The sequence below is a fragment of the Ammospiza caudacuta genome, chromosome 6 (assembly GCF_027887145.1).
Source record: "Ammospiza caudacuta isolate bAmmCau1 chromosome 6, bAmmCau1.pri, whole genome shotgun sequence".
Lineage (NCBI taxonomy): Eukaryota > Metazoa > Chordata > Aves > Passeriformes > Passerellidae > Ammospiza > Ammospiza caudacuta.
The window spans coordinates 2,910,085-2,927,672 of NC_080598.1; the positions used below are offsets into that span (position 1 = coordinate 2,910,085).

The 17,588-nt window shown below is 35.9% G+C and overlaps 1 protein-coding gene across 3 annotated transcripts in view; it reads left to right on the top strand.

The window, feature by feature from the left end:
* Positions 1-17,588, top strand: part of ANO3 (anoctamin 3) — a 111,577-nt gene that overhangs the window by 57,342 nt on the left and 36,647 nt on the right. For all 3 annotated transcript variants that reach the window (XM_058806914.1, XM_058806916.1, XM_058806915.1), the window contains exons 5-10: positions 1,953-2,105; positions 3,774-3,874; positions 7,524-7,568; positions 12,795-12,926; positions 14,235-14,341; positions 15,759-15,814. In XM_058806914.1, the coding sequence (XP_058662897.1) occupies positions 1,953-2,105; positions 3,774-3,874; positions 7,524-7,568; positions 12,795-12,926; positions 14,235-14,341; positions 15,759-15,814 (594 nt within the window). The remainder of the gene's footprint in view (positions 1-1,952; positions 2,106-3,773; positions 3,875-7,523; positions 7,569-12,794; positions 12,927-14,234; positions 14,342-15,758; positions 15,815-17,588) is intronic.

Here is a 17,588-nt window from a genome sequence, read left to right on the forward strand (position 1 = left end):
TTGGGTTAATGCTTGGACTCAATGATCTTAGAGCTGAAATTGAAGCTTAATGTACTTAAATAATGTTCTCTGGTGCACTCCTTTGTAGCGGTAGATTGTCTGAGACAGACTGTTGTTGTTTTTTATTTTGGGAGTTAAAAAAGCAAAGACAGAGAAAGAATCTTGTTAGAATGCTTTAGGTTTTGCAGACTGAGGAGTTCTCAGAAGCACTAAATGTGTAGAAAGCTGGCAGTGAGAGATGTGGGTGTAAAAAAAACATTTCACATAGAAACAAGTGAGCTGGTATCCAATATATATAATGCTGATATCATGCACATGGTTCTAGTTTTGAATAGAGAATGTCCCTGTGGGGTATAACTGACTATTGTAAATTTCATATCCAAATAATCCCAATAGGATTAATTCCTAGGACCAGCATCATCCCATTGTTCAGAAGATGCAGCATTCATAAACATTTGGACCCATTTACGATGGGTGTAATGCATACTTCTTGAAACCAGCATTCTTCTGGATGGTTCATGTCTAAATAAGTGCTGCATTCTCCAGAGGATGATGATAGTTTCTCAGTTTTCCTTTTCAGATTTTAAAGTTTTCAGGACCTGGGGGTGCTGCTCAGCAGCTGACTGAATATGTGTGCCCAGTTGGCCAAGAAGGCCAATGGCACCTGGCCTGTATCAGAAATAGAGCAGGGCTGTAGTTGTCCCTCTGCTCTCTGCATGGGTGAGGGCACACATTGAGTATTGCATCCAGTTCTGGGCCCCTCATTGCAAGAGAGACATTGAGGTGCTGGAGTCAATTAATTAATTAAGTCCACTGTCCAGAGATAGGCAGTGGAGCTGGTGAGGGGTCCAGAGAGACTAAGGCTTACGAGGCACTCCTCGTAAGAGGAGTGGCACGCCTCATAAGGTGGGGATACAGGAGTTGTTCAGTCACAAGAGAAGCTTCGGAGGAGTCATCCTCTCTAAAGCTACCTGAAATGAGATTGTAGCAAGATGGAGATCAACCTCTTCTACCAGTCAACAGGACAAGAGGAAATGAGCTTAAATTGTACAAGGAGATACTCAGATGGGACATCAAGAGCAATTTTTTCACTGCATGAATGGTTAAGCATTGGAAGAGGCTGCCCTGGGAGGTGGCAGGGTCACCATCTGTGGAGGTGTTCAAGACATGACTGGATGAGGCACCTAGTTCTGTGATTTAGTCGTCACAAGGTGGTGTTTGGTTTGACTCAATGATCTTGGAGGTCCATCCTAACCTAATAATTCTATCATTCTGTAGTCTGTCACCAGTTGGTTTGGTCTCTGTTCTGAAGCATGCAAATCACAGAATGCAAAAATAGCTCTGCAGCAGCATGTAAAGCAGGGTTTTCCATATCAAGGTCAGGTAATTCCTTATGTTTGCAAGCATGGTGGGAAGGAACTAGTCAAGATTGAAACATGGCTAACATGGCATTGAAAAAGCACTTCAACTAGACTGTCCGTGCAAACATTCCGATCAATAACATTCTTTTTAAATTTTTTAGATTTATTTCTGCCTTGGAGAAAATATAGGTATGTTTGTTTTATAAAATTTGCACAGGTACAAAGCTGAGAAAATTGCTTTAATTGACTTATTTATTTTTTTCTTTTTAATTTCCAATTGAAAGTAGGGATAAACAAAAGTTCATATCAATACACACCACTCAAGAATTTTAAGGTTTTTGCTTAACTGAAATAACTGGAATATGGGCTCTGCAAAGCTATTTTATTTTGTTTTGTTCTAATTAATTTGAAATCCTGAGGAACTGATGCATATCACTTTTTTGTTCTTCTGAACTTCTTGCATATTCATCATCCTTTAGATATGTGGCTGTTTCCACGGTTTAGGAAGTGCTATGTTATATACAATTCACAATGGAGCTCTTCATCTTTATAGATGCCATATTTAGAGTATGTTTCTTTTATGTTTGCTAGAGTGATGCCATGGCATCATCAGGACTCTTCTTCAAAGATGGCAAAAAGCGCATTGATTACATCTTGGTCTACAAGAAATCAAGCCCACAGGTAGAGAAAAGAAGCACATTTGAGAAGAATTTGAGAGCAGAAGGGCTTATGTTAGAACGGGAGGTGAGTTCTGTAGCTTATGTGGCATAAAAAAAGCCCTTTATTGTACCATCCTACTTTACTGAACTGATAAAAGATTCCAGACAAAATTACAAGCCTTTCCAGGCAGTTCTCATCATCTGCTTAACTGTATTAAACTAATAAGAAGAATAGTTTGATAGTGTGTATTTTAAAATGATTTGGAGATACATGCTTGTACACAGAAGTGTCATGCAGTACAGGGGGAAAAGTTCCAGCTTCTCATGCTTGCAGAACAGAAGCAGCTTCAGTAACTCATGTTGTTGCTTTAATACATATCCTCTATGTCTTTCAGCAGAATGCCTGATGTTAAATGTCTCACTGTTTCTCAAGGGGTTAAGGTTGTCACTATTCTGGTTAATCTGTGGCTAGTAATAGTAGTATTAATAAAAAATGAAAGAAAATGAGCCAGGGAAACATTGCCTTGCATTTTTGCTGTCTCATGAATGACCTGCAGAACAGGTATATATTTACTCTATTCTGATGTAAGCTCCTATTGTTCATGTGTCTTTTGTCTTGATTTTTCATCTCAGTAGAATTGTAATACGTGTTCTGGGTTTAAGCAATGAGCTTGCAAGATATAGCTCACAATATAGCATGTTAAATATTCATAAATAGCTAGCCTGACTAAAATTTGGTTTTAAGACTTTTAAGAATTGTTACAGTATGGTAATAAAAATAGCTGATTTTGTTCCAGTTTTAATATATAGAGCTTTTGTCAGTTCAGAATTTCTGACATTCAGAAACAAATGGTTTTATAAGTTCTGAATTATTTTGTTTTCCGCAAGCATTGTATTTTATCCACAACTTTCAAGAAAGTAAAATATTTGAGGTAGTACTATGGAACTGTGATATGATTTATGGAACGGGTAGGTAAAATTGGCAACATTTTAAGTTTAACTGCATTTTCTTTTACCTTTACTTACCAAACCTTACAAAGTCAGGCTTTTGGAGGCTTTAATCGGACACAATTCAACTATCAAAATATCTAGTTATAGAATCTCAAGCAAATACATCTGGGAAGAGTGTGGGGAACTGAAGTGTTGACAAGAGAAGGTGAATATAGAAATCTGTAAGGCTGAAACTAATTTTTTTTTATGTATAAATAAATTAATGATGAAAAACATTTGTGTAGAGTACACATTGTAAATTAAACATCCCAGTTCATACACATTTAAAAATTCCCAGCAGGTAACTCAATTGCTCAACCATTCCCTTGAGTTACCATTTTTGCAACCTGGAGCCTTCTCTCATCTGTTCTCATGCCTCTAGCACTGACCACACTTCTCCTTTAATGGGAGACACAGAATGGTCTTCAATCTACTTATCTAAGGTGATTTTTTTGAGATTTAAAATTAATTCCATGTTAAATTTATTCCATGTAAAAAGGTGCTGCATAAAGTCTTTACTTAAGTTCATGACCACAGATCTTTCCCTACAGATGCCTTTTGTCCCACTTGTCTACACATGCTACAGAGTCTGTAAGCGAGAAAGGTTACCTATTTTCCTTTGTCTAGAAGAGCATTTATTTTCAGAGTTGCATGCCCAATTCAGGCCTAAAATCAGAATTTGACCCGGTAGAATGCTTCTGGAAGGGTGATTGCTGTAGGTTTAAATTATTAATATGTATTTGCATGTTACTGCTCTTTGCAGCCAGCTGTTACCAACAGTGATATCATGTTTGTGAAAATTCACTGTCCGTGGGAGACATTGTGCAAATATGCAGAAAGAATGAACATCAGGATGCCTTTCAGGTATTGTGGAAAATATTTTAAGAAACCTATGATTTAGTGCTTAATATTGAAAGTTCGTCACTTACTCAAGTCTTAAAGTGCAGTCTTTACTGCTCTGTAGCCAGGAGTGCTCATATTTATTTTAGTGATGGGATAGGGAGAGAGGAGAAACAAATAAGAAGTCCTGTTCTTTCCTCATTTTTACACAATACTATGTGTTACTTGTTTTCAAACTTGCCTTTTACATCAGATTGAGCATATGTCTTTTAGAAAACAGTAGTTCACGCATTGTTTTGGATGTTCTTGGCAGAGTTTCAGATATTCTTCATCTGAGCTTGAGTGTCCTCCATGATTTTAGGGTTTTTCTGGAGTCTTCTTGAAAGGCAGGTGAAATGACAGAAAGTGTCTTCCATGTCTCCAATATAATACATATTGTCACAATTTGAGTAAACTGAGGTCCAGTAACTTTCTTTAGGCAGAATAATGGCCTGAACTGACTTCCTTGTCTGAATGCAAAACAAGTTCTATCGTATTAACAAATTAATATTTGTTATTAATTTGTGGGACAGGTTAATATTTTCTGCCACAATACTTAAGTCTTTAAAGGAGAAAATGTGCCTTTTCAAATTGATTAATAATGCTCTTGGAGAAGAGCATATTGTGTGCATGAGTTCAAGTGGTAACCAGGTGCCAAAGTTGTGTGAGCCATGGAAAATGCCCTTGCCAAACGCTCAGTCTTTTATGCTGTGACACTGTGGTCTCCTGCATTGGTCCTAAGACAGAAACAGTCATTGTGAATCATCGTTGCTCAAATCTTGCTCCACATACCCACTTCTGTAGTGAATTTTCACTTCATCCCATTAAGCCTTCAAAGGCCTTTCCATAAAAAATGTTTTAGTAATAGTCATCTTCCGTATGTTTAAAAATATTATTATAGTGCTATTTGAGTTTATCTAGTTCAAAAAATACTTGCCAGTATATTAAGTATAGAAGTGTTTATATATGGGCATACAGACATAAATAATCAAAATTGCAATTAAAAATTATTTCTTCCTCCTTTTGATACCTTACTTCACAAAATTGTGTTTTAGCAATGGGTTTGAATTCTTCATAATTTTAGTTACTTCATAGATCTATAGTGCTCTCAGGACACAAAAGGCTGGCTTTTGCAATCCTGATTTATTTGGAAGACATTCTAAATCATGTTTGTTTGTTATATTATTAATGCTGTGTAAATATATTCTCTTAGTGTTTCCCCCAAAGGGTCTCTGTTGCTTTGGCTTCTTTTTATCCAATTAATTTCAGTAAACCAAAAGTAAATGAAATACTAAATTTTCCAATTTCACCTTTTTGGTAGTTTTGCTGTACAATGAAATACATACATTTGGGAAGATATTTTTCCACCTCTACCTCCATAATAGAACTGTGAGAAATAGTAAATTGGTCAACATTTTTGTTATCTTTAAAAAGATTTTAATAGGTATTTAAATGAAATTGCAGTCTAGAACTTGTGTGACTATTTTAGTATATTTCTTGAATTTCTTTACCTTTTCAAGCAGAAAACTCGACACAATTCTGTTGCAAACACAAGCTGGATGTAGCAGAATAGAGGAATGGTCTGCCCTGCTTTGCCAGCAGCCTTTCCAACGTGTCCCCTACAGGAGATGAGCAGTTTTTCATGATACCTTCCTTCTCTGTAGAAGGCTGTGCTTTAGAAACTTGCTGAGACACAGTTCAAGTCTTCATCTTTGTTCATATCTGCCCAGATGGCTTTTTCATGGATGCAGAAATATAAACCTGCACTCCTGTAACAACATCCTGTGACCACACATTTTATAATTTAATTACGTATTCTGTTAAGAACAATTGTGTTTGAAGTGTTGAACTTGCTTTTTTAAATGAAATTATTCCTACCTGGATGGTGTGTATTGTTTCTCTGAGGTAACCATTCAATGGACAAAGGAACCTCAAATGCTGCAATTCTCCCACAATTAGTGATTACTCAGTGAACTAGAGCATCTTCCTCCCAAAAAGTTTTAGGTCATCCTTAGGTAGATTTAAGTAAGCCTAAGGGGAAAAGAGAGTTGGACTTGATGATCTTTATGCATCCCTTCTTACTTGAGATATTCTGTAATTCTAAAAAGCAAATTATTTCTCATTTATCTGTTTCATCAGTGTTTTCTGACTGGTTCTAGTACAAAGTTAAAGATGACAGATAACCTTCCCTGCAATACTTTAATGCAGTATACCTATTTGTTCTTGCACAGTCTTGCAAAATTTTGACTTTTAGTTATGGTCACTAAAATATGCCATATGTCAATATCATATATGAATAACACATGAAGAATTCAATTCAAACTTTTTAGTTTCATTTTGCTCAACCCAGGAATCTAAACAAAATCAACAGAATTATTATCACACAGGTTACTTCTCTCTGTTTCTGAAAAGTAAAAATACATTTGAGATTCACCCGCACCCCAGAACTGTTTTAGCACGGTATTATACCAAAATGTGTTGACAGATATATAATATGTATCATATATGTAATATAGATGGAATCTCATTGTGTCAATTGCAGAATGAAATTTTTCTGAAATTTCAATAGACAGTGTGTAGTGATCATTACTGTCTTGTATATATGGCTGACTTTGCCATGCTGCTTTATTTGGAAGCATATGTACATGGTTTCAAACAGGGTTTGTGTAAGCATCAAAGCTAGGTCATGACTGAGTTATGATTTTTTAACTGTCATGGGTATTTTTGTTAAGTATATGGTCTGTCAGTAGAAATAAAACTATATCTGTTTCTAGAATTGAGGCAAAGCTTTAATTTTGTCTACAAGTATCTTGCAATTCATAATTATTATTGTTTGTAGTTAATAAGTTATTTGTAACAGCTGAACTCCATCTGGGCAAAACAGCTAAGGGTAATTAAGGGTTTTGTTAAAAAAAAAGTCTGAAAACCCTTTAATACCTTTCATTGCTTCATTTACAATGCTGCCTAGCAGTACCAAGTGTCAGGCTGCCAACAGTCTGCAGATTGGTAGGTACATAATTTTTAGGTGGCCACATATTTTCCAGGCAAGGAGTCTTTCACCCTCTTTTTAAGGTATTAATTTCAGTGGATCTTCAATGTAAGTAATGTAATTTTATGAATCTCACGTGCTGCCCAGGTGTGCAGTTGCAGATCTTCCTAACTCCTGAGGAATCTGCAATATCAAGGCTCTTTTTGTGGTTGAAATGTGGCGTGAAATTAAAGGAGGAGGCCAAACAAAAAGCCTGAAACTAGGTGTGGGATATATAAACTATGTAGCAAATATGTCTCCATTTGGTTTCAAAATAACTGTTCTGAGAAGACTCTACTGGGAATTTCTGGTCTTGTTTCTCTAATTGGCAAAGGGTGGGGAGAAAAGAACTGTTAAGTGGCTTATTGATCAGTAATCGTTTTTGTCAGTAGCTACAAATCTGTTATTTTAGAACAAACTTGAAAAATGTGAAACTATGTTATTGTAATGACTTCTTCTATTTCACTTGCCTTTTTAAAGTTTTTTCATGTTTTTGTCTATGAAAATGGATGTTTTAAAATGTATAACATTCTTTTGTAACATGTATGTCCCTTTCAACTATGTCCTACTTGATTAATCTCAGCTGATTTTTTGCTGTTCTTTCAGGAAAAAATGTTATTACACTGACTGGAGGAGCAAAACCATGGGCAGGTTGGTGGGTGATGTGTAGCTTCTAATTTTGTCAGATAGTGACCCTGCTAAAGAAAACCCATTCGCAGTTGTAAATTTATCCGTGACACTTGGAAAATTAGATTATTTTCCTGAAAACTCAAAATATGTCAGCTCAAAGTGCTAAAATATTCATCTGCAACAAGGTGCAGTTCTTTAAAGCTTTGCCAGTTGTCGTTTTAGAAATGTAAAAATGTTTATGCTAGGGAAACAAACAAAAAAGAGACCTTATCTTTGCAGTAAGGATTTAATACTGCATCTACCTCTGCCCTTATATCTGCTGACACCAAGGCATACCTCTTTAGCATGAAGGATGCTTTTGAGTGTGTGCCTCAGATTCTGGCAGTCAGCTACTTCCTTAGATATGCAAACATACTTTTTCTCCTGTCGTCGTGATCAGGAACAAATTAATGCTGCATGGTGAAGGCTGCTTTGAATTTTTGTTTGCTAGCTGAGAGAGTAACTTGCAAAACTCACTTTTAGCTAGCTGATGCTACTTGTGGTGTTTTTGTCAGCCAGAAGAAGGGTACAAGAGCCTGTAGGGGCAGGGGAAAGGAGCCTGGGAGTGCTAGGAAATGAGAATGGGGGACACTGAGCTGTAGTTACTCCCTATCCCTTTAGTCAGACATAATTATGTCTTGTAAATCCTAATCCCCAGCAGAAAAGATACCTGACAGTATTTCACATGAGGGAATTCTCCTGAAAGAGTTCCCCATCATAGGTTTTCTTGGGATGGATCTTGAGATCACTTTAGGTTCTCCTATTGTCACTTTAGATGGTAAAGCGCTCTCATTTCTCTGGAGCAATTTAGGGAGTCTCATGATAACAATTTCCAAGACGATCAGCTAACAACAGCAGAATGTTGAATGGTAAAGTGAGAAAACTTTAAACATATGAGCTGATAATATATGTTGAAGTAAACCAATTTATAACATAGATTTACAACTGCGTTTTGTCCTCTTCCCAGTTCGCATGCTTGCTCCATTTTAGCATGCGTTATGAAAAGTCTAAGTGAAATGCTTGCAATAAAAGGCAGAATCAACAAGCTTTACTTCAAAATTGTCTTGTTTTGTCTATAATCCATCTGGTGGGTCCCGGATATTACATAAATTTTGTTTTCCTTATTTAGAAGGACAAATGTCTGAAAGATGCAACTGAAATTGCACAGTACCTGCGAATTGAGTAATGAGTAATTTCCATGCCAGACTGATTTTGTATTGAGATAAATGCTTTTACTTGTGATTTACTTTGTGAGAATTTGGGTATAAATATTTTTATGTGTATATTTTCTGGCACTTTATAAAATTCAGTGCAAATAGGAATTGTGTGAAACAAAAATATAGAAAGAAGCTATATTTAAAGTTGAAAGCTGACTCTAAAATTGCTGACATACACATCACATGCATACTTCTACAACTGTCATTGTTACCTTGCATCTTGCAACTTTTCAAACTTTTCAAATTACTGCTTCCCTGTAGTTTATTTAATCTCTTGTTAAAATTTCTATGTTAAATAGAGTTTATATGAGCTACATGAAGAAGTATATTAAAATTCTTGTATACCAAAATATTAAGCTTATAAAGTTTCTATGATTTAAGACTACAAAGTATTCTAGTATAATTCTAGTATATTAGACCTGCTGTAGCCTGTACACTTCTTTAACTTTATTGACACGGTTATATGATAGATAGATATGTATCTATAAATGTTCTTTAAAAGATCTGCAAAAGATTATTAGGTGCATTAATGAAAGGACAAGAAAAATGTAATACTTAATTTCTTTTATGTGGTATCTAGGTGGTCTGTTTATTTACACACCTTTAAAAAGCCCTTAACATTGTATTTAATTCTAAGAAGCTTGTTTTCTGTCCATTGAATCACACTATAGAAATAAATCTGTCATATTCATTATGAGCAATATTTGGAAAGCCTTGCTCTTCTCAAAAGAAAGAAATATACCTATAAATAGGGTTGGTATCAAAAATTGTCTGAGCTCTCAGATTGAAGACTGAATAATCTAGTAAGACTGTCTTGTAATTGCCACATTGGACCTGCTGATTTTATGCTGGTAAAGGATGGCATCAAGGAAAAGAAAATGAAAATATAGTTGTCTTATATGCAGTTGCACTCTACCCACTGAAATGTTAAAATCACTTATTACTTCTAAAAATAGAGAACCAAAAATGACTTTGTTCAGCGCCTGACCTGCAGTTAGTTTGCTTTGCAAAAGGACTTAAAATCTTTGGGGTTTCAGTCTGCACACTGAAGTGAAATTGTTGATATCATTCCAGTAAACAAAGGTATGATAATTTTCTTTTTTTAGTGATGATTGTGTCTGTATGTTGAATCTGTCAACACTGACGTGTTTCCTATTACATGGAAACACACTGAGCCCAGGTAACTTGGTGGCACGTAGCTGGCACTTGTGGCCAGTCTCAAGAGACACAAACATCAAGCAAACTGCTTGGTGATTGTTGCTGTCAAAGCTGCCTAACGTGATTGGTGAAGCTGCTTAATTCTGGTATCTCATTCCATGAGTTTGATCAGATAATGCTAAAATTATCCATATACTGTGTTCCTTTGCATTGTAGTCTGTTGAGTAAACATAATCTGCAAGGATTTTTGGGTGAGCTTTTCTGCAAAAAAAGACTAACCAATCAAATAACTCAGATGTGTAAAACTGAGAATGAGAGTCGAGAAAAGCTGAAATTACAAGTGTCTTCATAAAATATTAAATTGGATAGCTAAGAATGAAATGCGCATGCATTTCAAGAGTGCTGTTCCTTGGTTTGAGGTGTTCCTGTAGCACCAGCTGGAGTGGTTTTGGTAAAAGCATACATGAAGCAGTATCTCATAACATTGCAGCACCATTCCACTGGGATATTTTTTATCTCCTTGCCTGAGCTACTGCCTTCCCCAGAGCAGTTCTCTCTGCTTTTACTGTAGCTAAATAGGCTACATTGAACAGATTAAGTCAGGAATCTGTTTAAACTGCTGCTTTAAACCTAGAAAGCCACTCTGAGTAAAAATGCTAATACTTAGTCCTATGATTTAGGCAAAAATTTTGTGTTTAAAGGCAAGCTCTATGAAAACTCAGTTTCTTCTTCAACAGTAAAATGACCTAAAAATGGCTCTCTTGTATCATCTTTATACATTTCTCAGTTGCAATATTCTATGCTATCTACCTATGCTATCTAATACTAAAGGCATTACATTTTTTCTCAGAAGAGAAACTGCAACTGTAATGGGGACACAAGCATTAATTTATTCCAATGCTGCTTTTCATGTTAAAAGAAGCAGTCATGAATTTTAAACAAGAGCTGTCTTTTTTAACATTATATTTATCAACTTTTTTTTAGATTTTTTTATGGGAGAAGTGATCAAGACTTCTCCCATAACCAATTTTAAAGCACGTTCATAATGAAAAAATCTGAAACTAGATGCATTGTTTTTCTTCCTGATGCATCTGTGTATTTTCCTCATTAAAAAAAAATTCTGGATTTCGACTAAGAAGCCAGCAAGTGTATAACAGAAAAAAGGGTTCAAGAGAATAAAGGGGAAACTGTGTTTATATAAACTGTATTAAGAGAGCTTCTGCTGGAACTAATAAAGATAATCAACTCACTAAGGTATTATTAAGGAGACACTTAAGGAATCCACCAGCCTCTGTACTGTGTTCTGTGTTCCAATATCATGAACATATTATGTTCTTTGGCTTACAGTGGTTGGTGTTGAACACAAGTGGTGTCCCTCAAGTGCAGTATCAGCTACAACACAGTGTGCACCAATAGCTTGCAATATATAGCAAGAAGAAAATTTTGAGAATTTTAAATGTAACTGTAAAATCCTTCTCTTACATTTGGCTGAAATTTCTATCTGATACTGTGTGAAATAGGGGTTTTCTGTTTTTGTTGATAATAAGAAGTACATTTTCATAAGGGTTACTTTGTTGCATGAGAGCAATTTACCACATCATCACTTATTAGTCTATACTAGGAACATTATGAAAATAGGTGCGTTCACATTATGAAATACTATTAACATTATGAAATGTAACTTTTTATTATGGGCATTATGAAATGTGTAGCTGTGCTGCTTCTTAGCACAGGCAATGAAGTATTCACCTCAAAGAAAAGAATTTGTTGCTTAGCTTTACACTTCTTGTGGATGTAAAATATGTATGCTTTATATATCATGCATACATATTCATTGAGTAGAACCCGAATTCCACCGAAAAAAATACTATTTGGGGAATGTTTTTCTCAAATTTAGGCTTTTTCTGAATCTCTGATGTGCTTATTGTGTCATGATATAGCACATTTAATTTGAGATCTACTCCTTAAATAACCATGTTGCATTGCAATTGAATATGAAAAGATATAGGTCAGCAAGGAGGACAAAATTGAATTTGCTCACTTAAAAAATTAACTGCACTTGACTGCATTTACACATGTATGAATGATGTCCTGAGACATCATTTGGGCAACGTGCAGTTAGAGAAAAAAAACATTTATGTTGCTAGTATGTAATTTAATTGAAGATACAGCATTAATGTTCTGTTTGTATTTTGTAGTATCCATTTTTAAGAATCTGGAGGAAGCCATATTTAGGAGTTTTCTTGTCTAAATACTGCATAACTATTTTAGTGTAACATGTCCTTTATTTTATTTGATATTTAGGTATACTGTTGTATATTTCATAAGGCAATATCAGCTCTTGGATTTTTAAGAAAATTTTGCAGGAATTGCAATCGGAAAACCATAATCAGATCCTTAGCACTCTCAAATATACTTAAAAAATTTATTAATTTTAATGTCCACGTTGCCAGGCAAGAGAGTGGGGAGGAGTTTAACTTGCTTTGTTCAGTGCAGCTGGTTATGTTCTTGGCTAAAGCATAAGCACCTACAGTTCTGCCAGATGAACTACTTTGGAAAATTAATTTCTGCACTCAATACCACAGTCCCATTTTGAGCCGTAAGCTCACTAATTTTAGGATGAGTTTTACTCAAGTAAAGTGTTCAAGATGGATTGCAAACGAATATTGTTCATTTTGCTTTTTGACTCTTTCTTTTCTTTTGTTTACTTAATGTGGAAGTTTCCTGCTTTCATTTAATTTCATTTCTAGTACGATGTCAATAAATATGCAGTGCTGGTGATAGAAATGACGAGGAAATGAGAGCGTGTGAATCTGACTTCTTCTTGTCTCAGTTTGCAGAGGAACATTAGAGAGCTGAAAAGCTGGTTGCCCAGAAATCCCATGAAGCTGGATAAGGAGGCCCTGCCTGATCTGGAGGAGACAGATTGCTACACAGCCCCCTTCAGCCGCGCGCGCATCCACCAGTGAGTGCTGGGGTGGGCAGGCAGCGCCGCGCACCACAAGGGTTTCTGTCCCTCACTTCTGAGCAAGGGCCAGAGAGGGAGCTGCTGACAGATGGTCACTGGCAGTACCAAGTATCATATTTGATTTTATTCTCTTCAAGTGAAAATCTGCTCTTTGCTACTTGCTATTTGATGGTCACTCAGTAACATCATCTGAAATTTGATGGAAAGATGAATGTTTCCATTTTAGTTTAGAAGATGTTTGGTTTTTTGTTCCCTTACATTACAAAATGCAAATACTTGCTCAAGTTTTCTGTGCTTATTATTTACTTTATGTAGGCAAAAACCAGTTGAGATTTGGAACACCAGAAGCAAGCTAAGACCAGTGATAATTTTCTTTTTCTTTCTTACCAGATCTGCATTTAAAAAGATCTATTGCCTCTGAAAATACAAATATATATACAGTGAAACTATGTGTTCAAATCAGCATGTTGATAATGCTATATTTAAAATGTGACATAAATTTTTTTCAGTACCTAAAAAGTTAGGTTTTAAAATTTTGTTTCTTAATTTTAAAGTTATTTTGTGATAACTGTTTTAGAAGATAAAAGTTAATTTAAAATAGAAGTGTGAATTAGGATAAACAGGATTTTTCCACTCAGTAAAGAACCTAAATGGTAGTGAACTGACTTTACCCCAGAAAAACAGAGTAATTTCATTATAGACTCAATTTTTTTTTTCCCAGTAATTTACCGTACTGCACTGGATCAATCCCCTGGTTCTGGTGTTTTTTTCTCAATCAGCTCAGCTGATGTAATGAATTGTAGTAGCAACTTTTGGCACAGCTGAGCAGGAAGAAGCCCCTGCATGTCAGATTTCCCGCATCCAGAATGGAGCCATCTGGCCAAGGCTGCTTTACTTGGCTCCATCCTGGGATCCTCTAAGGGAAAATGGTTGTGGAGTTGCTTTGCAAGTCTCCAGTGTGTGGATTTGGTTTTTTTTTAATAGTAATTTTGGTGGTTCCAGTGCACAGACAACTGTCAACTCATAAGTAATTTGAATTTAAGGCTACCACTGTTACTGAAGATCTTTATTTAATTAATTATATCCAGAACAGAAATTAACTAGATAGTAGGATATTTTTGGTTTAATTTGTGATAAGGATAACTTCATTGGACCTGCTGTAACAATGTATAACCTTATGTTTAAGGAATGTGAACCTCCACTAAATCATTGTAAAAAAAAAAAAACCAAACAAAAACACTTGAACAGCTATGTTTCAACGTGTGTGCATTGTTATGAATGTTAAGACATTCATTATTTTAATAGTTTTACGATAAACAACAAAGACAGCTTCTTCAGCAATTCCACAAGAAGTAGAATTGTGCATCATGTGCTACAGAGAACTAAGTATGAAGATGGAAAATCCAAAATGGGTGAGTATGCTACATTTTTTACCTAACCCAAAGCTATAAAATTGTTCATCTTTAATTGTCTGGAAAAATACCATTTGAATAAACTCAATTAATTTTTTTCCTATTCTTGAAATCTTTCCTTTCACACAGTAACAGAATTGAAACAATGTCCCATCATTTTGTACCTAAATATTTCAGTGAAAATTTGCAATATTTTTCACTTAATTACTCATTCATTAAAACAAAATGGAGATATTATTGTAATTTTACATTATTGAGAGCCACAGTAAGGGTTACATCTACCTCAGAAAGCTGAAAATGTTTTCAAGGACTGATCTTAGTATTCAGCTATTGTCCATCAGTTTCAGTCCAGTAGAATCAATGTGTGCCACACTTGATTTATTTAAGATGTCTGTATAGCTCAGAGACAGCTGATCTAAGACTGAATTTGCTTTATATCAACACTCATAATACAGAAGTCAAACTACCCATTTAGAAGGTCAAACTACCCATTTTCATTTTCAATGACCAGGGAATGTATGCATGATTTTCTATATTTTCTGCAGGAATTCAATTAAAGATTTAATATGCAGAGGCTTGGGTGATTCCAGTTACAGAAAACTCTTTCTTGAGTTTCTGAACAAAAATGGTAGTAAGAAAAACAGGTAGAATAAATGTTCATACCTAGCACCTTTGAAGTTGATGATGGGAAATTTCATTATAAGATTAGTTTAGTATAATTTGTATATTTTAAGAGACCAATCTGTGTTCCACCATATGTACCTGTTTCTTGGGGAAACTTTTGGCTACAGATTTGCTCTTAAAGGCTATTGAAACTTTTTTTTGTACCTATCAATGGTTATTTATTTTTTTCAAGTTTTGTAATGTGCTGTGCTAGTACAACAAATCTGGGCTTAGGAAGACTCTAGGAACTGATCCAAAATGCAGTAGTCAGTCTGGTACAAAGCACTGCTCTGATAGGAAATTTTCAGCTGGCTTATATTTAAAAATACCAGGGTTTAGCTGGTAGCTAAATAGATACCTAATAGCTTTTAACCCTGCAGGAGTTTCACTGCCTCAAGGATTGTCTATCCATACCACTCTATCAGATCATCTGGTCACCCATAAAATCTGAATTATATGCCCTGAGGAATACAGTGTGAATGTAACTATTTTCTCACAATCAATTTGGTACAAGCACTCAGCCCTGAGGGAAAGTTTTCAGGCTTTGGTGCTTTGGCAAGTTGCTCTTTAGTTTGACGGAGCCAGAAATCTGAAAGCACCAGCAGTACCTGCTGAAGTAGTTGGTGGGGTTATTGATTGTCATCTTCTGCAGCATTCTTATCATTTAACACTAAGTTACATTCTCCAAATGTGACTTGAAAAATGTGTATGAAAAATTTATATCAGAGCTAAAGCTTTTTTGTTTTTTTTTTAGGTATTAATAGGTTACTAAATAATGGCACATATGAAGCAGCATTTCCACCACATGAGGTAACCTGGTTAATTTGATTTTTAGTTTCATATTTAGATTAAAGCTTCCACTAGTGGTTTGGGATCCTACTTTAATTCTGTCCTGCAAACTTTTCATTTCATATTGTAATTTTTCGATGCTTTTTTTATTTATAGCTTTTACTTTGATATTGGCTTTTAAAATTTTCCAAATTTTGGATGATTTGGATATTATAATAACATCCTGGAACATTTTCTGGTTTGACTAGGATATTATAACTATTTTCTGGTTTTTATGAACTCTACATTTCCTGTTGAGTTCTTAAGGAGAGTATCAGTTGTTCCAAATTGTTCCAATTAGTTGTATTAAATTATTTTTACTTGCCACCTACAAAAGGATTTGTTTTTCTAATAGCTTGTCCACTTGATCACAGTTAGGGAGACTGCATAATTATTTCCTGTTTACTATTTTCAGAATACTTCTGGGTAATTTCTAATACACACTGAGACTGTTCTTTAGAGATGGTTCTCAAAAAGACTATTCAGGCTGTTGAAGGATCTGGATTTGGTTTTTATTGTTTTACTCATGTTTCCCTGTGAAGTGTCTGCAGATGTTCATTGGGGAAGTCTTCATAGTAAGAAAAAACCAGAGGAGTTGTGAATTCTCAGGATCTTTCCCCCTCAGGGAAATCCCCAGGGCTCTCCCCTGGAGAGACTTACCATAGAGTCTCTCTACACCTGGGCAGAGGGAAAGGACCTCCCCATGGAGTCTTGCACAACACTGATCCATCCCAGTTCCCATCCCCATTTGTCCCAACTTCCCCTGGTTTCTCCTTTCCCTGTTTCCTCAGTGGCTGGGCTACCCCTGTGACCAGCCCCTTCTTCCCTTGGCAGCACCCCCATAGGCGCCCCCTTAATAGCCTTGTGCAGAGAACCTGATTGGTCTTTTGTCCCTGGTTCCTCTTCGGTGTGCTAAAATGAACCTTGCTGGAACTGACCCTACAGAAGGCCCTCCTGCCTCTCTTGGCTGGGCCAGCTGTGGTGAGTGTGGGGTGTGGACTTGGCTGCCTTGCCTGAATGCGCCCCAAGCAGCTCTGCCACAGGAGATGCTCACTGGGCAATGAGATAGAGGTAGCACCAACCACCATCTAAACCCCACACTGCTACACTTGACAGTGCTTTTTCCTCTAGTTCAAAACTCTACTGAAGACTGGAAACCCACAAAATGAACTAAAAACCTGTGTTTGACTTAAGAGGGTTTTGAGAAAGCTCTCTTATGCTTAAAAGAAGAAGCAAATCACACGTTTCAGTCCTTGAAATGCTCTCAGGTGTCACAGACATATTTTCTCAAAAATCCTTTCGCTAGGATCTTTTCTCCTGAGAAGCTGGGAAGCTTCAGCTTCTCCATGTTTTGCTACTTTGGAATGTGATTTGGAGAATTGTTTACCCAGCATGTGAATTGTTTTTACTTGATGACCAGTAGCAACCAGCTTTGTTAAGGCTGTGAGCAATCACAAGATTTTATTATTCATTCCTGCCTTGGTAACCTTCTGAGGTCTCCTCTCTCTTTCTTTAGTATAGTTTTAATATATAATTTTCTTTTAATATCTTTAATAAAATAATAAAGCCTTCTGAAACATGGAGTCAAGATTCACATCTCTTCCCTTGTTGGGGTTGTCTGCAAATTCCACACTCATGAACATGGCGGTTGCAGCTCTGAACTCTGGGTGTTTCAGCTGAATATTGTGACTTGGTTTCATATTTCAAAGGCTTTACAAATGGCTGGGAGTATTTTTTAAATTATTAAATACTTTAG